At 58.6% G+C, this 22,250-nt stretch overlaps 3 protein-coding genes across 3 annotated transcripts; 2 read left to right on the top strand and 1 right to left on the bottom strand.

The window, feature by feature from the left end:
- The first annotated feature begins 2,386 nt into the window (after positions 1-2,386).
- ALAD (aminolevulinate dehydratase) lies at positions 2,387-10,336 on the top strand. The gene is made up of 12 exons (XM_042052508.1): positions 2,387-2,492; positions 5,688-5,829; positions 6,005-6,055; positions 6,746-6,842; positions 7,225-7,360; positions 7,791-7,874; positions 8,064-8,152; positions 8,427-8,482; positions 9,218-9,305; positions 9,727-9,813; positions 9,938-10,067; positions 10,147-10,336. Exons 2-12 carry the CDS (start codon positions 5,717-5,719, stop codon positions 10,218-10,220), a joined length of 1,005 nt encoding a protein of 334 aa, XP_041908442.1. The 5' UTR covers positions 2,387-2,492; positions 5,688-5,716; the 3' UTR covers positions 10,221-10,336.
- Positions 10,331-11,705, top strand: HDHD3 (haloacid dehalogenase like hydrolase domain containing 3). Its single transcript, XM_042052509.1, has one exon. The coding sequence runs from the start codon at positions 10,837-10,839 to the stop codon at positions 11,551-11,553; it is 717 nt and encodes a 238-aa protein (XP_041908443.1). The 5' UTR covers positions 10,331-10,836; the 3' UTR covers positions 11,554-11,705.
- Positions 11,706-12,979: 1,274 nt separating this feature from the next.
- Positions 12,980-22,244, bottom strand: BSPRY (B-box and SPRY domain containing). Its single transcript, XM_042052506.1, has 6 exons — positions 22,194-22,244; positions 21,528-21,626; positions 20,368-20,598; positions 18,935-18,960; positions 17,687-17,811; positions 12,980-13,611 (listed from the first exon to the last, which is right to left on the bottom strand). The coding sequence occupies exons 1-6, from the start codon at positions 22,215-22,217 to the stop codon at positions 13,085-13,087; spliced, it is 1,032 nt and encodes a 343-aa protein (XP_041908440.1). The 5' UTR covers positions 22,218-22,244; the 3' UTR covers positions 12,980-13,084.
- Positions 22,245-22,250: the final 6 nt, after the last annotated feature.

Below are 22,250 nucleotides of genomic sequence, written 5' to 3' on the forward strand. Positions count from 1 at the left end.
TCCAGTAGAGCTTTGTGCTGCCCTTCTGTGGCCTGTCCCTTTTGGCCTTTAATTTGTACATAAAGGACTTGTGCTGAGGCTTTTCCCGTGGCAGGGTGGCTCCTCCCCATGCCTGGAGCGCTTTGGCCCTCCCCAGGCTCTGGGCTTTTGATGCTGGGCTGGCTCTGAAAGAGAGGAAAAAAGAACTGGTGAGTGGTCAGTGCAGAAACTGGCCAGGAGAACATGAGACTCTTGAGTATGAGGGGCTGAATCCAGTAGATCATTAATAGAGCACTTCTGGGGTGTAGAACACAGATGATGATGTCCAGAGGCTTGGGAGCTGCACGTTGAAGCTGTTGATCCAAGTGAGTTGGTTTTTTCCCTTTGTTGCATCCTGGCTGTGCCTTCTCCCCCTGCTGTACTGTGACAGTGACACTGTGTCCTTCAGCCTGAGCAGCAGCGCAGGCTGGCTGTACAGGGACCATGAGTTTACTCACTCACTCACCCAAACCAACCCAAAGCCAAAAAACTCACAGTGCTGACAATGTAAACTGCACACTGAAAGTGTCTTTGAGAGCCCTGAGAGACAAAAAGGAGATTGATTTAAAATCTGAAGCACCATGAGGGGCTACAGTGAGGAGCAGGGCTGGAAACAGGTGGCTCTGTGCAGTGCTGGGGGTGTGACAGGTCACTGGTGGCACTGGGGTCTGGTGTCTCGCCTGTTCCCTGCAGGAGCAGCCCCTGGAGCAAGTTGAAGTGTGGTAGAACAGAGTGGTGAATCGTGGTGGATGTTTTTTCCCCTTTTCCCAGCTGGAATGAGCTAATTCCATCCAAGGTCCCTCTGTAGCCTTCACTGGTCATTCCAGGGACATAGATGCCTCTGGGAGGGCAGCAGGGGCAGGACGTGCCCAGCCAGGGGCCCGTGGGGGTTCAGAAAAAGGCTCCTGCAAGAAAGAAGGGTTGAAAGAAGCTGTTGGTATCCCTTGTGCTCGTGTAGGTTTGTGCTTTTCCACCTGAACTGTTAGTGCTGATGCCTTTCTCCCTCAGAAAGTTTTAGGTTCATTTAAAACCCCCAAGTTTTGACGATGTGCGGTTTTAAAATAGCACTTGTGAGGAATCCTGGATCCTTTCCACCAAACAACGGTCACAGACCCACCCACAAGAACCACCCTGCCTTGCTGCTTTTCTGGCACGCTGGATTTTCACACGCACACAAGCCCAGCTTCTGAAAAGAACTGAACCAACACGGATTTTCTGCTGTTTTACTTTCTGCTGGCGTTCAGTGAGGCTGTGGAAAGCCTGAGCTGATGATGCGTTCCCAACATCTCTGACAAACACCGACCTTCCAGCTTTTTTCCTTTCTTTTTTTTTCTCCTCAGCACATATCTGGGGTGCATATTCCAGAAGGGAACGAGATCTAAATAAAAGCCGGATTTTTTTTTTTTTTTACAGAAATGGAGTCTCGTATTTCGGTCAGTTATAAAATGAGCAGGTTGTGGTTGCATAATTGGGATGGGAGCATGCTGCCAAGGCAGCAGCAAATGCTCTGGAAAATGGTTTCTGGAGCAGCTGACAGTGCAGGAGGATGAGGGGAGGATGAGGGGAGGATGAGAAAGGATGAAAGCTGCTGCAGCTTGGGCTCTGTGAGAGGAAGGAGGGAATTGTGGAGACTGTGAAGAAGGAGGGGATTTCCAGGTCTCAGAAGTGAGGCTGGAGTGCTGATGTTTGCTGGGGGAAGAAGCCTTCAGCTCACCCTCGCTCCAGGGACAGGCTCTAGGCTGGGGGGGAAGATCCAGGATCTGGATCCAGGGTTTCTGCGCTGGAGTGAGTCAGGGAATGATGCTTTGGTGTGGGAGCTGCAGAACGTCCTGCACTAAACCTCATCTTGGCCATGTCCCCTGCTCTGAGAGACCAAGGCAGGGGTCTGGGCTTCCCTAGGCCTGGAAGACCCCCAGCACCCCAAAGCCCAGCTCCAGGTCCCTCTGCAGCACCGCAAAACCCTGCTCCACACCGCCAGAGCCTCTCAGCCGTGCTCCTTAAACCAAACCCTCACAGCACCCCAGTGCCCTGCTCCAGCCACTCCAGAATCCTAAAACCTGGCTCCAGCTCCTCCCACAGCACCCTAGAACCGGACTGCATGAAACCCCAGCACCCCAAAACGCTGCTCCATGCCCCCCAGAACCCCAAAAACCTGGCTGAGTCCCCCTGCAGCACCGCCAAACCTGGCTCCAGGTGCCCCTACAGCACCCCAAAACTGGATTGCTTGGCCCCCCGCACCGGAAGCCTGCCTCCCGCCCCGCAGCACCCCGCAGCCCCATCCCCGCCCCGCAGCCCCATCCCCGCCCCGCAGACCCGCTCCGCCATCGCCCCGCCCCCCGCACCGCCTTTCCCGCGCTGCCCCGCGCGAGCCTTCCCGCCAGCCCCTCCGCGGGGGCGGGGCTATGTTGATTAGGGGGCGCGGTTATGCAAATAGCGCGGGCACTGTCGCACGGCCGGAGCGGACGCGGCGATCGGTGAGTGCCGGGAGCGGGAACCGGACCGGGAATGGGGCTGGGAATGGGACTGGGAGCGGGGACCGGAGCTGGGGCCGGGGTGTCTGCCCCTCCTCCGGTCCCCGACCCCGCTCCCTTGCAAGACTGCCGGGGCATGACTCCAGGGACGGGGCCCCGGCCGCGCTTGGGTGCAGGCAGGAAGGGCAGCCCCGGGTAACGCAGCAAGGACAACCCAGGTTTTGCTTAGTTTTGTTCGGTTTTTGCTCGGTTTTTGCTCGGTAACCGTGGCAACGGCGGGGGAAGCACCGAGCAACGTGTGATGCTGCGAGCTGGCGTCGGTCCTGAACTCCCGCTTGTCCTGGGGTGTAATTCCAGACCCCTGAGCATCCCCGTTTCCATCGTGGAACAGGAAACCTGCCCTAACAGTTTGGTAGTTCTTAATTAACCCTGCTTGGCCTTCGTTACTGGCTGTTAATTAACCCACAGCTCCGCTGTCTGCCTAGGGAGCTCCACTTTCCTAGAACACCCCAGTCCGTTCCCAGCAGGGATTTTGGGATCTTAAGTGTCCCTGGGATTTAGCTAAATGGTTGTGCGGCGAAGGCTGGGGCCACGTGGGCTTGTGTGTCCCGAAATGCTGGGACACAGCTTGCTGCCGAGATGAGACGAGAGGGAACAAACACTCCCAGCTCGTGGGGGGCTGTCGGGAGCCGGAGCAGCGTCGCATCTGGCTCCAGCCCGTCCCCGAAAATTGTCCGGTTGGTGCCGGTGCCGAGGCCCGGCGTGTGCCGGGTTCTCCCGCTGGGAAGTCGCTGCGCGTCCCCCGAGAGCAGCGAGGCACCCGGGCACTGCCGCGGGCACGGGCTGGGCACAGCTGCGGCTTCGGCTGCTGCGGCTCTGGGCTGGTCCCAGTGAGAAGGAGCAAAGGTGAAGCCGCTCTGCTGCCGAGCTCTCCTTGAACTCCTCCGGAGCGCACGGAGCGAAGAGCTTTACAAAGACCGGTTTGGGCCTTGGATGTTGAAGAAAGGTTAATTTGCTCTGCCGGGAGCCCTGCGGGATGTCGGGGGGAGCAGCCCCAGCCCGGGGCGCAGCGGCGCAATGTCCCCATTGCACACTTCCGCAGCCCTCGCTCTGCGTCCCTGCGCTCCTTCCCCGATGTCCCCGGCTGTGCCACCCCGGTGCCCTGCGTGGGCAGCAGCTTGTCCTGGACGTGGGGCTGGGAAGGAGGACCTGCCCCAGCAGCCTGGGACCCACCCGGTCCCGCTCTTATCTCCACACTGCAATCCCACCCGGTCCCGGCCCCTCCTCGCTCCAGCGCGCAGTTTCTGGAGCTGTGGCCTCTATCTGTCCCATACAGGCAGATGCCTCTGGTGGGATTAACTGTTTAAAGCATTTTTTGGATTCTCGAGATGGGTTTTGTTCACTGAGCCGTTTGTTTGCCATTGCCTGGAGCCCTGCCTGGAGCCAGGCGCCTGCTGGAGCTGCCAGCTCCGGTTCACCCGGGGGCTGTCCCCTTCCCTGGAGTAAAGACTGGGGCGGCAGCTTTCCAAGGGCTAAAAATTACTTGCCAAGGGATGCCATGACGCTGCCAGCATGCCCGTCAGCTGCTCTGCATCCCCCACGAGCACCACCTGATGTTTTTATTCAGGGTTTTTATACATGTAAGCCTCTAACCAAGAGGGGCCTTTCCCCATCCTCAAGCAGAAGTGATTCTTTGGGGTATGAGAGGCTCTGTTCCAGCCCTGGACTGAATACAATTCCCCTTTGTTCCAAGTGTCCTGTGCTCTGGGGTGCTCTGACAGACAGAGTTTGGCTCCATATTAGAACATCTTAAGGGTCTTGAGTGTATAAAATAGGTGAAACACCTCATATTAAAGGTTTTCCAGAAGCACTGAGCCATCTCCTGCCCAGCTCTGTTACTGGCTGGTGTCGTGGGTGCTGGTGTAAAACTTTGTCCCCTGGATTTTGTGCTGTGAGCTGTGCCTCCAGAGAGACTCTGATCCCACTCTGTTCTCTGGGGAGAATTGGATGCAGGTTGTGGGGTCAGCGAGGTTTATCGCCTGGGAAATCCCTCCTGGGATTCCCTCCCCAGGGAAGCCCTGCCCTGCCAAGGATACTCACAGGAATCCGCCTGCTCTTCCAGAACCCTCTCAGCTCTGCTCCTGCCCACCTCCCTCAGGCTCCAGCTCCCAAAAATCCATGTTCTCCAGCAGGAACTTGGCTTTGTCTCCCAGGGCACCCCAGCTCCTCTGCACGGGGTGTTCAGGGGATGTGGCCCCGTGTGAGCAGCCAGCAGAAGTCCTTGGAGCTGCTCTGCACAGCTGTTCCTCTGCACTGCAGCCAAACTCCTCGTCCCAGGAGAGCTCCCTTCCCACAGCCCCTTCCATCGCATCCACCAGCAGCATGGTGGTGGGAACTGAGCCCTCATGGAAATGGAATTCTTAATGGTGAATCAAAGAATTACTACTAGGTCTGCTAGAGAAGAAAACATTGCTACAGAAGACGTTTCAGCCATGAGATAGTGATAATGATTGATTTGTGTTTAAGTTTTGTTATCTCTGAAATCAGTTTTGCCCAACTCCACAGTTTTCTTTATCCAGCAGCAAGTGGAGCTGTGTAACTGTGAGAGTTGTGTGATAGCTTTAGAGCCCTCAGGATGATCCCTTGCCCTTCTCCTGCAGTGCCCCTACTCTTTGTAACTGCACCTTCACACTGTGGCCATAAATGTGTTGTGCTACACGGAATCACGGAATGGTTTGGGTTGGAAGGGACCTTCAGGATCACACAGAGCAGCTCTGTATCCTCTCCATGCAAAAGCTGCATCACACAGTTTCTCAGCACTAAGGAAAAGCAAAATGGATGAAGAATGACCCTCGTGGGGCTCAGGGAAAGGAGCCTGTGGGGGGTGAATGTGATTCTGCTGGGGGAGGTTGTCAGTGGCTGGAAATGGGGGTTTCATACACAGAACTGGGGGGGCTTGTGGGGAGGAGTCACCGACATCCCTGTTAATGGGAAGGGCCGTGCTGTGACTGCTGCTGGGGGTCCTGCAGCACCCCAGGGTGCCCGGGGTAGGTGGGGTGGAGCTGCCTGGGCTGCAGCTCATGGCCTGGCATGGGATGGGGTCAGTCCTGCAGTGGCTGCCTGGATCCCAGCCCCCTCCTCGCGTGTGCCAACGTGAGCAGCTCACCAGGACCCTGCTGGTTTGTTCTGGTGTTTCAGAGTCTCCTTCCCTGGCAGCAGAGCCCACCATGCAGGCAGACTCTGTTCTCCACAGTGGCTACTTCCACCCTGTGCTGCGCTCCTGGCAGTGCACGGCCACCACCTTCGACGCCTCCAACCTCATCTACCCCATTTTTGTCACGTGAGTGAGCCCCAGCTCTCGGGGCAGGGATGGACCTGGCTCAGGGTGCCTGGCTGGGGCCATCCCTGTGGCCCCCTGAGCTCTTAGATAGGTTCAGAGTCCCTGTGCACACGTGTGGGAGAGGGCCTTCCTTCTCACACCGAGTCCTCATGTCTGTCCCATCCACCTCCCACAGTGACAGCCCTGATGCCGTGGAGCCAATTCCCAGCCTTCCTGGACAAGCCAGGTATGAATCCAGCCCCCCAGTCGCTGCTGTGCCCCATGAGGAGGGTTGATTTATGCCCTGAGCATGAGCCATGGGCGAGGCTTCCAACCCTCTGGTTCCTGCTTTGGAGATCTCCCAGCATCAGGCAAAGTGGGAATGTTCATCCACTGAGGGAGTGGAGGGAATCATGCAGGGAATGCTGGAAAAGTATCAGCACAGGGAGGGACAGCACCAGGGTCTGGTTCTGTCCCAGAGCACTCCCAGGCTGTGTGGGCTGGGCACACAGGGAGGCTGGAAGTGAACAGGAGCAGCCAGAAAACCTCTGCAAGGACGTGGGATCTGCTCCTGCACTGGATCCCACTGCGCTGGCAGCTCCTGTCTGCTTCTGCTGCCACATTAGCAGGGCTTTGGGCAGGGGTGCTCTGATGGGAAAGGGGGCTGGATCTGCAACAGGGACACCAAGATAAGGGATCCAAGGGCAGGCTATGCCCATCCTCCCAGAGCAGTGTCCCTGCCGGGCAGACAGCACTCCTGGAGCTCAGATAAGGCCTCAGATTGTTCCTCCCAGTGTTCAGGCAACACTCCCCCTGTACCTCCAGCCACTGCCTGGTGCTGCTGGATTGCTCCCAGAGCAGCATCCCAGTCCCAGGCCAGCTCTCCCCAGGGAGCAGGTCTGGGTGCCTGGCAGCTGCTTCCCTTTGCCCTGCTCAGGTATGGGGTGAACAAGCTGGAGGGGATGCTGCGGCCCCTCGTCGAAGACGGCCTCAAGTGTGTGCTCATCTTTGGGGTGCCCAGCAAGGTCCACAAGGTCAGTGCATGTGTGTGGGGATGCTGGGGTAGCCACAGGGCTGTCAGAGCAGTGTGGGGCTGGGCAGCAGGGGTCTCCTGATCAAACAGGAGTGGTTTGGGGTCTCTGGCTGTGCTTACAGCCCACTTAGAATAGAACAGCAGATGGGGATGGGACATTGCAATGGCACCCAGAAAGCCCCCAGAGCTCTGCAGGTGACCCCAAAACCTGCCCTCGCTGCCCAGAGGCAGCTTCTGCAGTGCCCTTTTCCCTCACTGGGGTCACACCATCTGGCCTTATAGGGTCCCACAGTTCAGGAAGTGCTTCCTGGGCAGAGCTGCGGCCACAGAGGAGCCGGTGGGAAGTGTCAGCTGTGCACGCTGAGATGTTTCTGTCCTCACAGGATGAGAGAGGCTCTGCTGCTGATGCCGAGGGCACTCCTGCCATCCAGGCCATCAGGAAGATCCGCTCCACCTTCCCGGAGCTGCTGATTGCCTGCGATGTCTGCCTGTGCCCTTACACCTCGCACGGGCACTGCGGTGAGCACCGACTGCGGGGCTGGGCTGCACTTCGGGCCCTTTCCTGCCTCTGGGAGCCTCTGGGATTTGTCATTTTCTGCTGAGGGTCTGGCCAGCTCCTGCTCCAAGACCTGGCTTCCCTGTACTGGTGTAGTTGAGCTTGGGTGACCTCTCCTGGGTTTTGACCACAGGGAGGGAGGCACAGCTGGTTCAGACCCTCCCTCAGGCCACCTGAGTCTGAGCACCCATCCGTGTCCCCCATCTCTGCCTTCCCTTCCATGGAGCACCCACGTGTTGTGCCCAGTCCCTGGAGGGCTCCTGGTCCTCATCCACCTCCCTTAACACATTGAGTTGCCCACTGTTGCTCTGAGCTTGTCCCCAGAGCCACACAGCCCTGGCGACTGAGGCACCAGCTGTGCCTCCCCTGTGTAACCCCAGGTTTGTCTCCCAGGCATCCTGCGTGAAGATGGCACCATCCAGAACGAGCTCAGCTGCCAGCGGCTGGTAGAGGTGGCGCTGGCTTATGCCAAAGCAGGTGGGGAGCCCCGGGCAGTGACACCCCAGTTCGGCTCTCACAGAGCTGCCCCTCTCTGGCTTTGGGCAGACCCAAAAGCAAACTGGGCCTGGCTCCAACCGGGAGTGCTCCCCTGCCCTCCCCGCGCTGTTCTGGCAGCGCCAAAGCCTCGGGTGCTTCCCAACATCCCTGTCCTGTCCGTCCCTGCAGGCTGCCACATCGTGGCCCCCTCGGACATGATGGACGGGCGCATCGCGGCCATGAAGCAGGCGCTGATTTCCAACGACCTGGGCAACAAGGTGAGCCAGGGACCTGCGTGTGCCACAGGCAGGAGCCACACCCATGGGAGGCTGCAGCACCGTGGGGCAGGGCGAGTGGCAGGAGGGGCAAACCCCCACCTTGGTGCCACGGGCACTTCCCTGCCCCAGCGCACGCAGGAGGGGAATGTCCTTGGCTGGGTCCAGGCACGGTGAGGTGCCAGGCCTCTGGCAGGGGGAGGCTAAAGCAGCCATGGGAGGGAATCTCTGCTGTCCTGAGCTCTCCCAGCCCTCACGGCCCCTGTCTGCCCTGCAGGTCTCAGTGATGAGCTACAGCGCCAAGTTCGCTTCGTGCTTGTACGGCCCCTTCAGGTGGGTCTGTCCCTCAGCCAGGTGTGCCCAGCTGGGGCCAGGCTGGCTGGGAGGGTGTTCCCAGGGAGTTACTTGGGAAAGGGGCTTGCCCAGAGCCTGGGCCATACCTGGGGCCACACTGGTCACTTTGCAGCACCCTTCTCCTACTTCTCCATGCAAAAAGGAGACAAATGTACCTCAGGATCACAGAGAGCAGCTCTGTACCCTCTCCATGCAAAAGCTGCATCATGCAGTTTCTCAGCACTAAGGGGAGGGGGCTGGCTGGCGGGAAGGTCACTGAAGGGTGATCTTCCATCCCACCCTTCACCTGCTCCTCTGGGGTGCTGGTGGCAAGGCAGGCAGGGAGAGAGCTGCCTGCAGCTTTCAGGAGCGGTCAGGAATCACAGGAATCAGTGTTGCCCCACAGGGGCAGTCAGCTGTTAGACCTTGTCCCAAGAACAGCCTAACGCCAGTGGGGTATCCCCGAGGAACCAACCTTGGAAAAGAGTCTGACACAATTTTACCCAGACTCTGGGCATGGGGAGGGCAGTGGGTGTTGAAACAGCTCCCAGGGCCAGCCTGGGCCTGTAGGACCTCCCAGGGCAATCCCTGGGTGCTGAATCGGGTCGGGAGTGCCCCCTTTCTCTGGCTCAATGACTCAGATGCTTGTCCTGGCCTGTCCTCGTGTTTCTGAAGCTGCACGAGGTGGGAGGCAGGGGTTCCTCACCCACCCCCTGCCCTCTTGTTCCTGTGCAGGGACGCGGCGTTGTCCAAACCCGCCTTTGGGGACCGGCGCTGTTACCAGCTGCCCCCGGGCGCCCGGGGCCTGGCCATGCGCGCCGTGGTGAGTGCGGGGTGTGGGGTTATGGCTGTGGGGTGGGACACCCTCACTGGGGCTGGGTGATCACACCCAGCAGGGCTTGGGGAGAGCAAGAGGGTGGGAGGTAAATGGTCAAGGATCTTCCCCTTCCATGAGTTAAAGAAACACAAGGTCCTCCAGCCTGGCAGAGCTGGTTCCAGTGTGTGCCCGAGGACTGGGCACTGGTGCGGTTGCTGTCCCTGTGCCCTGCTGTGGCTTGGGGTGTCAGGTCCAGGGACACGCAGCCATCAGCTCTCCCCGGGCACCACGTGTGTGGCGAGGGAGCACCAGCCCCCTTCCCCATGAGGGGCTCACAGCCTCCTGTGATCCCTCCTGAGAAAACAACCACCGGCTCCACACTGCTGCGGAAAAACAACCCGTTCTTGTCCCCGCGCTGCCATGGCAGGACCGGGACGTGCGGGAGGGTGCGGACATGCTGATGGTGAAGCCGGGGATGCTCTATCTGGACGTCGTGAGGGACGTCAAGGCTCGGGTGAGCTCCTGGCTGGCAGGGAGGGCTCTGGGGAGGGGCTGTGGGCTCTGTGTGCCGGGACGGGCGCTGGAGCATCGCGGCGGGGTGCGGGGTTACTGTCCCCGCCGCTGACCCGCTCCCGCAGCACCCCACGCACCCGCTGGCCGTGTACCACGTCTCGGGGGAGTTCGCCATGCTGTGGCACGGGGCGCAGGCCGGCGCCTTCAGCCTGGAGGTGGCGGTGCAAGAGGCGATCACGGCCTTCAGGCGCGCAGGTGAGGCTGCGACCCCCGTGCCCCCCCTCTATCCCCCCGTGTCTCCCCGGGCTGGTTCCAGCATCTCATCTCTCTGCAGGGGCCGACATCATCATCACCTACTTCACACCGCAGCTGCTGCGCTGGATGCGGGAGGCGGCGGGCCGGCCCTGAGCGCCGCCATTGCGGCCGGGGCGGGTCCTCCTGGATGGGAGGGTTCTCCTGGATGGGAGGGTTCTCCTGGATGGGAGGGTTCTCCGGGGGGGCGGGAATTCCGGAAGGGGCGGCATTTCCGGGCAGCGGCGCAGGTGGGTCCCGGCGCCGCGCGCACCACCAGCTCGCAGCCCCCGCGCACCGGGAGCTCGGCCCGGTGAGCGCCGGGACCGCCCCGCACCTCCGGGCCCGGGAGACCCGCGGGGATACCGCGAGTCTGCACCTGCGTTCCACCGGCGCTCCCGCTCCGGCCGCCCTCCCCACATACCCCGGCCGTGCCCCGGACCCCCACCCCGGATCCAGCCCCGGCGCCCCCGCCCGCCCCGTCTGCAGCAGCCACGTGGGGAGTGTCACTGCCCCGGCCTGGCAGCCTTTGCCCCTGGGACTCGGAGCAGGGTTTGCCCTCCCTGCCGCGTCTCCATGCTGACCCCAGAGGGGCCCTGAGCCCCCGCACCCCCCGAGGGACACCGACACTTGGACTGAGGTGGACAAAGGGCTGGCGTGCCCGCAGCCCCCCGATGTGACTGGCACGGCGGGGAGCAGCTGGCTCAGCCGTGTCCCCGGCGTTGCTGAGGCCATGCTCAGGCTGCGCCTGCTGACGTGGGACGTGAAGGACACGCTGCTGCGGCTGCGGCAGCCCGTGGGCCACAGCTACGCGGCCGAGGCCCGGGCCCATGGGCTGCAGGTGCAGCCCGAGGCTCTGACGCGCTCCTTCGGGGAGGTGTACGGAGCCCAGAGCCGGCGCCTCCCCAACTACGGCCACGGCCAGGGGCTCAGCTCCCGGCAGTGGTGGCTGGATGTCATCAAACAGAGCTTCAGGCTCTCGGGCGTGCAGGACGAGGCAGCCCTGACGAAGCTGGCGGAAAAGCTCTACCGCGACTACTGCGGCTCCCACAACTGGGAGGTGCTGCCGGGCGCCGCCGAGACCCTGAGCCGGTGCCGCGAGCTCGGCTTCCGCATGGGAGTCGTCTCCAACTTCGACAACCGGCTGGAAGTCATCCTCTCGCAGTGCGACCTGCGGCACCACTTCGAGTTCGTGCTCACCTCCGAGGCCGCGGGCTTCGCCAAGCCGGACGGGAGGATCTTCGAGCAGGCGCTGCGGCTCGGCGGGGTCCGCCCGGAGCAGGCGGCGCACATCGGGGATGACTACAGCCGCGATTACCGGGCAGCCCGGGCCGCGGGCATGCACAGCTTCCTGCTGCGGGCGGCCGGGCAGGGCGAGGGGCCAGAGCTGCCTCCCGAGCACGTCCTGCCCACGCTCAGCCACCTCCTGGCTCGTATCGAGAAGGGGTAGCTGCGGTTCGGAGGGGTCCAGTGCTGCTGCCGAGTGCTGAACTGTCCTGACACGGGATTTCTTGCTGCCAGATGGGCAGGGAAGAGCGGCAAGCAGGTCCGAGCTGCCTGTGGAGCAGGAGTGTTCGTGCAATAAAACATTTCTGACACCCAGCAGTGCTGCTGATGTGTTTCATGGCTCTTAAGAGCACCACAGAAGGGCGTCAGCAGTGGTGTCTTCCCCTAATGGGGCTGCGAGTGGGTTACTCCAGAGGCTCATTCTGGCAGGAGACAGAGGCAAATACTGAGGTTTATCCCTTCTCGGGCTCAAGCATCCCCCAGTGCAAGTGCTGGCCCTGTCCCAGGCAAGGTTTGCCCACACAGAGCACCCAGGACACCCCTGCCCAGGCCCTGCACCCCTCAGTGTACCCCAGCTTTGCCACCTCACCAACATCTCCCCCTTCCCAACAGCAGTGGGCAGGCAGGAGGTGCCTGCAGGTCTCCTGCTATGGGCAAAACAGTCTGGAGTTGGGCAGTTTCACTTAATGAATTGCCAATTAACTTTACTGATTTGGGTAGTGAGAAATAAAGATGGCCATTTAAAACCCCGTTCTTTGGCTCAACTCCAGGCCAACACCTCTCCTTCCTCCCTGCCTGCTGCCATCAGCTCCCTGTGTTTGCACCATGTTACATTCAAACCCCACTCCCTTGGGACACTCAGGTTTGGTTTCTTTCTGCTTCTCTTTGCTTGTTCCTCTGCTCAGACAGGGCCACAGCCCCTCAGCAGTGCCCCAGTCCCAGCATGGTTCCCCCACAGGGGCAGCTTCCTGCACTGTCCCAGCTCTGCAGCGGGGTAGCTCCCCCCAAAAGTGCCTCCAGCTGTGTCCCAATCAGAGAATCACAGAATCATTTCAGCTGGAAAAGACCTTTAAAATGGAGTCCAGCTGTTCCCCCAACACTGCCTAGGCCACCATTAAACCACGTCCCCAAGTGCAACATCCACAACACCTTTTAAACCCCTCCAGGGATGGTGACTCCATCACTGCCCTGGGCAGCCTGTGCCAATGCCTGGCCACTCTTTCAGTGAAGAAATTTTCTCCACTATCCAACCTAAACCTCTCCTGGCACAACTTGAAGCCATTTCCTCTTGTCCTTTCACTGTTGTGTGACCCCCACCTGGCTCCACCCTCTTTTCAGGGAGTTGTAGAGCACAGTATGTTCCTTTCCACGGGCCTCCTCCCTGCCATTTCTCCATACATACCTCTTACTATTCCTCCCCTTTCTCCAGCCCACCAACAGGCTGGAAAGCTGCCTTTGGTGGGGCAGAAATTAAACCATTCACCTAAGAGCAGCTGGCCCAGCCAGGCATTCCCAGACCCTTCACCCCAGCACGGGGTTTAGGCTCCAGGAGGGGAGGAAAGCTGCGGAAAACACGCGAGGAACAGGTGTGGTGTGAAGGCAGGTGTTGTCTGAAGGCCCCTGTACACAGCCCACAGCCCTGGCCAGGCTCCTTTCCCCCGGGCACTGTGCAGAGCACAGTCACACACGGCCGCTCACGGGGCGAGCGAGATGCTCTGGTGTGCCACGGCAAAGACGGGGTACACGGGCTCCGGGAAGGCCTGGCGGTGGGAGAAGAGGATGGCACAGGAGTCGGGGTCGTAGAAGAGCAGCTCTCCCCCTGCAAAGTCCAGCAGGACCCCAATCTCTGCCGGGGCCTTGATCAGCTCCACGGGCTGCGGCTGCCCCGCGTGCAGGAACCGGAATTCTTTGTCGTAGCGCGAGAACACCCAGGAGGCAGCGTTGAAGCCCAGGCGGCCTTCGTTGGCAGAGCCCTTCCTGGGCACGGAGCTGTAGCAAACCCCCAGCTTGTAGGCACAGCTCTGCTCCACGCTGACCTTCCAGGCACAGAGCCCCGAGTGGAAAGGTGCAGTGGCCAAAGCGTTGGGCCAGTGGTCAAACCGCTCAGGGCAGTCCGAGTCCACCTTTGCTTTCTTGGGGCTGAAGGTCAGGGTTCTCTTGTCTTCTGACAGGCTGAGGTGGGGGCTCAGGGTTTTCTCATCAATGTGAATCTCCTGTGAGCCTGCAAGAGAAGCCACGTGGTGAGCACTGACTCGGTGGCCACCACCTGAACCACCTGAGGTAGTCATGGCCATCAGGAACACAAGTGCAACCACCCTCTCCTCACACATCGCTCCTGGGACCCCATCTGCTCCCCAGGGTGACAGTGCTGGGGACTCAGGCTGGGTGCCACAGCTTCTCCTCTCAGCCAGGGCCAGAACAAGGCAGAGACACCAAAGCCCACATTCACCAGACACCTCTCCACCTTGCACTAGAAGCCCTGCTCCTCTTTCTCTGACCCTGGTGTGACTCCCCACAAAACAGAACTCAGCAGGTTTGATGCACCCCATTTTTGGGAGAGATCCAAGTCTCAGTTCATGTCCTTTCCCACCCCCTCAGTGGGTGAGCAGGACCTGGCTGCTCCTCCCCCAGCCAGGGGAGCCAAGAGCCTGGCGACAATGGGAGGGCTTCGTGCAGAAAACCTGCAAAGCTGGAAAAACAGGACTGGAGAGGGCTGGGCAGGGAAATCTCTTTCCTGCTACAAAGCCTCAGGTGTTGATCAACCCACCCTGAGGTGCTGGGAACAGCAGTGGGGGGAGGTGGCATGGCTGTTCCCGGATTTGGCTTTGCTGTGAAAGAAGGGGGGACCCAGCTGCACAAACCCCGCCAGAAGCAGCCCAGGGTGAACAAGGTTGGCCAGAGGACACTGCACCCACTGTGGGTCTGCACCACTTCAAAATCATGGAATCCTAGGATTGTTAAGGTTGGAAAGACCTCTAAGATCATGGTGCCCTGCCCTGGCTGCATGCTTCCCCCTGAGACCCCTCAGTGTCTCAGACTGTGGAACTGCTCAAGTGTGTCCCTCACTCCCTAAATTTGTGAAGCAGGGATGAAGCTGATGCCCAGTGGACTCACCTGCTCCCAAGGAGACCCAGTTCCTGCCAGCAGGTGCCCCTCCTTGCCCTGCCTTCTTCCACCCTCACTTTATTAATTTTAGGTTTTAAACCACCATGGAAACAAGGATGGAGTGGGTAAGTCAGTGGCTCTCCCAGCCCTGTCAGCAGCTCTACCCTGTCACGCCAGCACCAGCCATTGCCCAACACCCTCTGCTCAGCATCCAGCACACAGCAGGATGAGCCCTTAAAGAACCAAAGGATGACCTGAACAGGGTCATCCCAGAGCCCAAGCTGCTCCAGGACCCAGGTCAGCATCCCTCTAACAGCAAACAGCACCCAGCAGCAGCAGCAACGCTCCAGGGCTGCCTCAGGCTGCACCTGCCCAGGTGCTCCCTAGCAGAGGAACCGAGGCTGAATTACCCCTTTGCAAGTCAGTGCCACGCACCTGTGCATGTTAAATAGGAGTTATTGCAAGCAAGGGTGAGCCCAAAGAGGAGCTGAAGCCAGCATTTCCTTCAGCAGGAGCTGCCAGCCTCATTCATCTGATGATTTATTTCCCCACGCAGCAGCCAAACCTGAGCTCTCCACAGGGTTCTGGGGCTGCCCACGCTGCTCTGCTCAGTGCAGGGCGGCTTTCCAGGAAGCCAAATGCTGCTCTGAATTCATAGAAAACAGAGCAGCACCAGACTTTATCTTCCTCTGGCAGAAGGAGGGCACTAAACCTCCTCTTGTGCAACACACAGCTAACCTAGGGCTGCATTCTGGTGGTCCATGCAGGGAAACACCACCCTGGCGACACCCACGCTGCTTTGCTGTGGAATTGCAGCTCCAGGGGAGCATCTGAGGGAGGGGAAGTGCTGGCAGAGGAACAGCAGAGTAGTTCAGATCAGCAAATTTTGCCCCTCACACAAGTATTTTGTCATGACTAAATCTGGATTTTAACATACAATCCTGATGAATGATTCCACCAGGAATTCATCTTGCCCCCAAGTCTATTTTCTCTGTGTCCTGCATCCATCGGGGTGGCCTTGGACATGAGGGATACTGGGACAATAAATTCCCATGGTTAACAGCTCTGGGGAGCACATTTGTGTGAGCTGCAGCACATCTGACTGCTTTTAAAAATCCAAGTTCCCATGAACCGAGATCCCTCCCAAAACGGTGCCAGGAGATTTACATCATCTCGTGGTGCAAGGAAGAAGCTGCCAACCCCAAACAGAAGTGATGCAGAAGCCTGGATGCCAAGTGAAGGCATCAAAGGAATCGTATTTATTTTTGAGAGTGAAATGGAGGCCTTTTTGCTGCTGCTTTCCAAGTTTTTGAGAGGTTAGGGAATGAGCCATCAAGGCTTGGAATTTTGTGTTTTCAACCAAATAAACAAGACAGCCACCTGCTCACCTGCCTTTGGGAAAAGGACCACAGAGTGACACTTAATGTTCCTGTGTCTTAAGGAAAGCTCAGACCACTCTGCAGTTAATAATAAATCTCTAAGACTTGGTCCAGGGCAGACTGTGGACTGCAGAGATCCACAAGGATACACCAGGCATCCTCAGCATGCAGTAAGGACACGTGAAATGTAACCACACGCTCAAAAAACCCAAACAGAATGAAATTCCTGTGTAGTAAGTGCAGCAGCACACCCACCACAAGAATCAAATGCCTTAAAGTCATTACATTTCACAAGGATGCTGTTGGGAGAGGAATCCTGAAAATCTCCGTGTCACAACAAAGAAAATTATGGAAAGGCTTCCTGCTTGACTCCATGGCTCTGAACATTGAGAACCTGCTCAACTGATTCTTTCAGGAAGAATTTCTTCACTGAATGGGCTGGTAAATACTGGAAAGGGCTGCCCAGGGAGGTGGTGGAATAACCACCCCTGGAGGTGTCCAAGCCATGACTGGATGTGGCAGTCAATGCTCTGGGCTGGGTGACAAGGTGGTGATCACAGGTTGGATTTGATGGTCTTAGAGGTCTTTCCCAACCTGAACAGCTCTGGGATTCTGTGTGACACTGTCAGTGCACCACTGCAGGGGTGGCATAGAATCACAGAGTGATTTGGGTTGGAAGGGACCTTAAAGCTCACTGAGTCCCAACCCCCTGTAGGGATACCTTCCATGACTGCCAGCACTCACAGATTCCAAAGAGGGAAATGAATCACAAAGGGAGAGCAACACCAGAGTTTGCAGTAGAAGAAACATATGATGGTAGTGCTTGGCAGGCACAGATTCTCAAGCTAACACTTGAAACCATGAGAGCAGTAAAAGCCTGAAGTGCAGACCTTGGAGGGAGGCCTGGAAACAGGGAAAACTGGAAACAGCTCATCAGAGTCACAGCAAGATGAGCAGAAATCAGAAGTTTGTACAGAAGCTTTGGAAAAACCACCCTAGGGATTGTTCACAAGGCAAATTATGAAGGATGTTGCCATCTCTGAGAAACAAAAAATACAATTGAAATACTCTAACAACAGACTGAAAGCCAGAGTAAAAGCAAACATTTCACAACCAACCATCCAAACACATCATAGCCAGAAGAAAAATGTCTTTCCCTGCTTAACACAGCCAGCACCAACCAGGTAAACCGGTCCCAGAGCCTGTCAGGGGCCTGGCAAATGCCTCCAGTGCAGCCTCAGCTGTACAGCAAGAGCTGAGCCAGAGCACAAACACCTCTAGAACCACCAGCTCGTGCACAGCCACAACCTCAGCTTGTGTGATCAGAAAGCTGCTCCATCTACTCACTGCTCCCTGCACTGGTCAGGCTCTCACAGACATCTCACAGATGAAATCACCCTCTCAAAGTCCCCAGCAGCCTGATGCTAAACGTTGTGAACAGAGATTTGTGTGACAGAGACTCCCCCAGCAGCATCAGCTTCACTGCTGTCACCAAGAGACCCAGGAAACAGCAAAAGAAACCACACAACATTAAAGCCACAGAGCTGATAAAACACACACAGTCTTTTCAAACTCCAGTTCTTCCCTGAGCCACAGCCTGCTTGGAGCTGTTGCTTCCCCTAAACCTCGCACAGCTGCTGCTGCCACCTCCCTGAATGGAGGGCTCCAAGAAACAAGCAGGGGCTGGGAGAGCAGAGGGGCAGGACACAGCACGAGGGAGTTTTGACACGGCACGAGGGTGTTTCTTTGGGCACAACACGAGCGAGGGTGCAGGAATCCCTGGAGCACGTGAGATGTGAGAGAGACACTGACCTGCGAGGCTGCAGAGCACAGCAGAGGCCCACAGTCGATGCAGCAGTGGACTCTGAACACAGGTCTGATTAAAGTTTAACTTCAGGGACTCCTGTGGCTCCAAGATTCCCTCCGCCACCTCTGTCCTATAGCAAAGGAAAACAAGAGTTGTTTCAAAATACAATGATTTATTGTGCTGGGAGGTGTTTATAAAGATCACAAGGAGGTATGGCAGAGGTTAAAGAGGAGCTCTGGCTGCAGAGAAACCACAGCAGGGGTGTCTGGGCCAGCTCTCACCCTGAGCGATACTTTCAGTTGGCTTTGCTCACAGTTCCTCGTGAAAGGGCTGCAGTGTTGTAAAACACATCCCAGCAGCCTGAGTCAACAGCTCCTCACTCAGCAGACACAGGGTAAATAAATGTGTCTGAGAGCAGCCACCAGGGTACCAGGGGAGCACAATGAACAGGGAGAGAATCAGATTTCCCTCTATTGCCAGAGCCCCACAGTCTGAGCACAGCGCAAGCCAGGACACCAAGTTTCACCCAGGGGTTTGCTGGCTCCTGTGGCCTGCACCACCCACAGAACTGATGGTTCTAAGGACAGGCTGTGGCACAGGCTGCTGGGGATGTGCTGTGGCACATTCCATACTCTCCACAGGCACAAATACCCCCACAGACCCTCTGGGCAGCACGGTGCAGCCAGGGCCAGCACCCTTGCAGCAGCCACAGAAATCAATTCCTTAAATAAAATTAAATAGATTAAATAAAAACAGAGCCACCAAGGTGCCTCCTCAGGAAGGGCAGCCCGGTGTCACCAATAGGGCTGCTGGGGACGCTGACACCTGCACCTGGCTCTCCCTGCCCATGCAGAGCTGGGGAGATGCTGTGCCAGCCACCCCTAGCATGGAGCAGAAAGCATCCCACCTCCTGCCAACAGCCTGGCACAGGCCTGCTCCATCCCCCAGCAAGTCCTGTGGTTTTCTGAGGAGCTGGAGGAGTTCTCCCATAAGCAAGGGCTGCTGCTCTGGCAAAGCACATGGAGCATCTCCAGGTGCAGCGCAGCACATGGAGCAGAGACAAGAGGCCATGCCGGCATCTCTGCGCTCTGTCCTTGTCCACAACAAAAGCAGCACAAGGGACAACAGAGGTGTCATGGGGTGCCTGAGTCACAGCACACAGCACAGGAGCTGTGAGGATGCAGGTGTGGAGCAGGAGCAGGCAAAGTTTGAAGCAGGGTCAGGGAAAGGACCAGGAGCAGCTGGGTACTGACCTCTCGAAGATCTCTTGTTCTGCATGCTGGGGACAAGGAGAGAAAGAGTCATCACAGCTGAAATCCCCACAGATGACACCCCAAACACAGCAAACCTGGGACCCAGGGAGCAGTGTTCCCCCTTCCTGACCCAGAGAAGCCACCCCTCACCCCAACACCAGCCCTGGGGAGCAGCGGGAGCATCCAACATCCGTTTTCTTCAGCTGCAGCACTTCCCAACTCAGAAAATGAGTGGGAATGGCTGAAGGCAATACATTGCACATGTGGCTGGGGCACTGTCTGCTGTCCCCTCTCTGCCCCACCCCACAAGGACAGGCTGCAGGAACAGCCTGTGCTCCCAGAAAACAACCCCAGGGCTTTCAGCAAAGGAGGGAGGCTGCAGAGGGACTAAGCCAAGAGTCAGGTGACCTCACGGTCAGTCCCACTTGTTTCTGTACCTGCCGGGCATGAGGCATTCTCAAGATACAGCAAAGTGATAAGAAAATACCTGATCCCTGCTCAAACCCACTTTGAGCACTTTGCATGCCTTCAGCTTCCCTGTGGCATGGCACACGTTGATTCCAGACAGGCACGAGTAGCAACACCAACAGTCCAAGGGGGAGAACACATGATCCCCGAACTCCCCTCCAAAAGGAGAAACTGAGGGTGTGGCTGTTCTCTGCCACAGGCAGCTGATGGATCCTGCTCTCCAGCCTCTCCTCTTTATGGTGCAGCTACCGCCCAGCACACTGAGACAGAAACTGCCTTTCCCATCAAAGGAACATCTGCCCTCTTTCCATGGGATTGGGTCTGTTTTCCAAGCCGAGCTGCTGTTCCCCTCCTCACAAAGTTACACGTGGGAAGCAGAGGCTGAGCATGGTGGTGTAAGGCAGACCTGCTCACAGCTAAAATGAGAGGAATCACTTGGGTGAACCCAGATGATTCAATAACCAGAGAAGGAACTGAGCAAGGGGAAGCACAGGCTGCTTTGCACGGCAAATATCCCTAACAGAGCTAAGCCAGGCAACACATGGGGACTTTCCAGCAGAGCTGCAGGTGCTTCCAAGGGTCAGTTTTGATTAAAACTGCACACAATACTAGAAAATGGATGGCACAATCAACACTTGCAAGAGCAGCTCTCAACCCAGAGCTGTTCTGGCTGTCCAGCCTAAAGGCAGCTACAAGCCCACAGCTTGGAGACCTGAGCCTGGGTGGTTCTGGACCTCACTGCAAGCAAGAGCAGGATCGGGCAGAGCAGATGCTCTGGGAACCACCAGGAAACCACAGGGGCTTATCAGGACCAGGTCAAGGAGGTTCCCTGAGCCAGACCTGCAAATGTACGTCCTGTCCACCTCCACCTCCCTGCTGTCAGCACAGCAGCTGCTGAACACCACATGTAAATCCCATAACAAAAAGTCTGGTCAGTTCTGGGCTCCCTGACTCACAGTACTCACCAGCAGGCCCCGGTCATCCAGGCTGGTGATCATGTCCACCAGGTAGGTGCGGAGGGCACCCAGCTTGTGCAGAGCCTCTGTCCAGTGCACCTGCTGGGTGAGGATGCTCTGGTGCGCCCGCTCCTCCTCGGCGTGGACCCTCTCCAGCAGCCGCTGCTCCTCGTTCTCACAGGCCTTCCCCACGAAGAGTAGCCTCTGGATCACCAGCTCCCGCGCCGCGCTGGCCGCGCTCTGCCACGGCAAGGACACAGCAGGAGCATCAGCCCTGCTCCAGCCCCAAGAAGAGCCCCAGCTGCTTCTGCTGGCTCTCCATGGGCTCAGGCATTAGTGCTGCTCTGTTAACTGAGCCCAGGCCACAGCAACTGGCATGATACCAGTCCCAAACCTGCCCACTGCCTCCTCAGCCAGCCCCGGTACCTAAGTGACAACCTGCGAGGGATCAGAGTCCTGTCCCTCAGCAAATCTCCATAGATTCACTGGTGGTGAGAAACATGAGAACAGGCTGAGACAGCTGGGGATGTTCAGCCTGAAGAAAAGGTTCCAGGGAGAACTTAGAGCCCCTTCCAGTGCTTAAAAGGGCTCCAGAAGAGCTGGAGAGACACTTGGGACAAGAGCCTGGGACAGGACACAGGGAATGGCTTCCCACTGCCTGAGGGCAGGGTTAGATGGGATACTGGGAAGAAATTTTCCCTGCGAGGGTGGGGAGGCCCTGGCACAGGGTGCCCAGAGAAGCTGTGGCTGCCCCTGGATCCCTGGAAGTGTCCAAGGCCAGGCTGGATAGAACTTGGAGCAACCTGAGACAGTGGGAAGTGTCCCTGCCCATGGCAGGGGGTTGGAACCTAGGTGGTCTTTAAGGTTCCTTCCAACCCAACCCAGTCTGGGATTCTGTGATTCCATCACCGTCCTTCATCCCCATCCTCAGTGACAGCAAGAAACAAATAAACCCAGGAATTCTAAGGCACTGATCCTAGTGGGATGTTTGATTGCTGTACACGCACACCATTGACTGTGCACATTTTTCAGGCAAATGAAGCAGGAATTGCAGGCACACCCTGGCACTCCATTTCCACAGCCGCATCCCGATGATCCCCCCCCGGCAGCTGAACATCCCTGCTGGGAATGGCGAGCGGGGAGCAGGCTGGGCCAGCCTAGGGACTCACCAGGACGCCCTGGTCCTTGGCAGGCAGCACCTCGTCCACGTGCCGGGCGATGGCCGCGCTCTGCAGCTGGAGCCGCTCGCACCGCTCCACGAGCTTGTTCTGGGACACGGAGCAGCGGGGTGAGGGATGCGGGCCTGGACGGGGCCCCGAGCCCCCCGGCAGCCATCCCACACCCACACCTCCCCGCTCCCCCTGCACCACCCCACAGAGAGCCCCTTCCCCACGGGGGACCCCTGAACAGCCCCACACCCCACCAGGGCCCCACACCTCTGCCAGGAGCCCCTCGCAGAGCCCCCATCCCCATCCTTGGGTGGGCCCACATCCCCCAGGGGCTCCCCAGAGAACCCAGCTCCCCGTGGGAACCACCCCCACGGCCCCACACGCTCTGCCAGGGACCCCCAGGGTCCCACAGCTCCCGAGGCACCCCCACATCCCGCCAGGGTCCCCTGTGGCCCCAAACCACCGCAGGGACCCCCACACACCCCCAGCGACCCCCACATTCCCCCAGGGACGCCCATACCACCCAGGAGCCCTTACACCCCCCGGGACACCCCCCGGGACCCCCCGTCCCGCCGGAACTCCCCAGACCCACGCGGTCCCTCTGCTCCCGCCCGCCCCGGGCTCCCCTCAGCCGCCGCCGGGCCGGGCCGGAGTCCCGCCGCTCACCCGCAGCCGCTCGGCCCGGGCCATGCTGTGCCCGCACCTGCCGCGGGGGCGGCGGCG

This window comes from Corvus kubaryi, unplaced genomic scaffold (genome assembly GCF_017639235.1).
Source record: "Corvus kubaryi isolate FWS band 111438036 unplaced genomic scaffold, C.kubaryi_AGA036_p1.0 78, whole genome shotgun sequence".
Classification (NCBI taxonomy): Eukaryota; Metazoa; Chordata; class Aves; order Passeriformes; family Corvidae; genus Corvus; species Corvus kubaryi.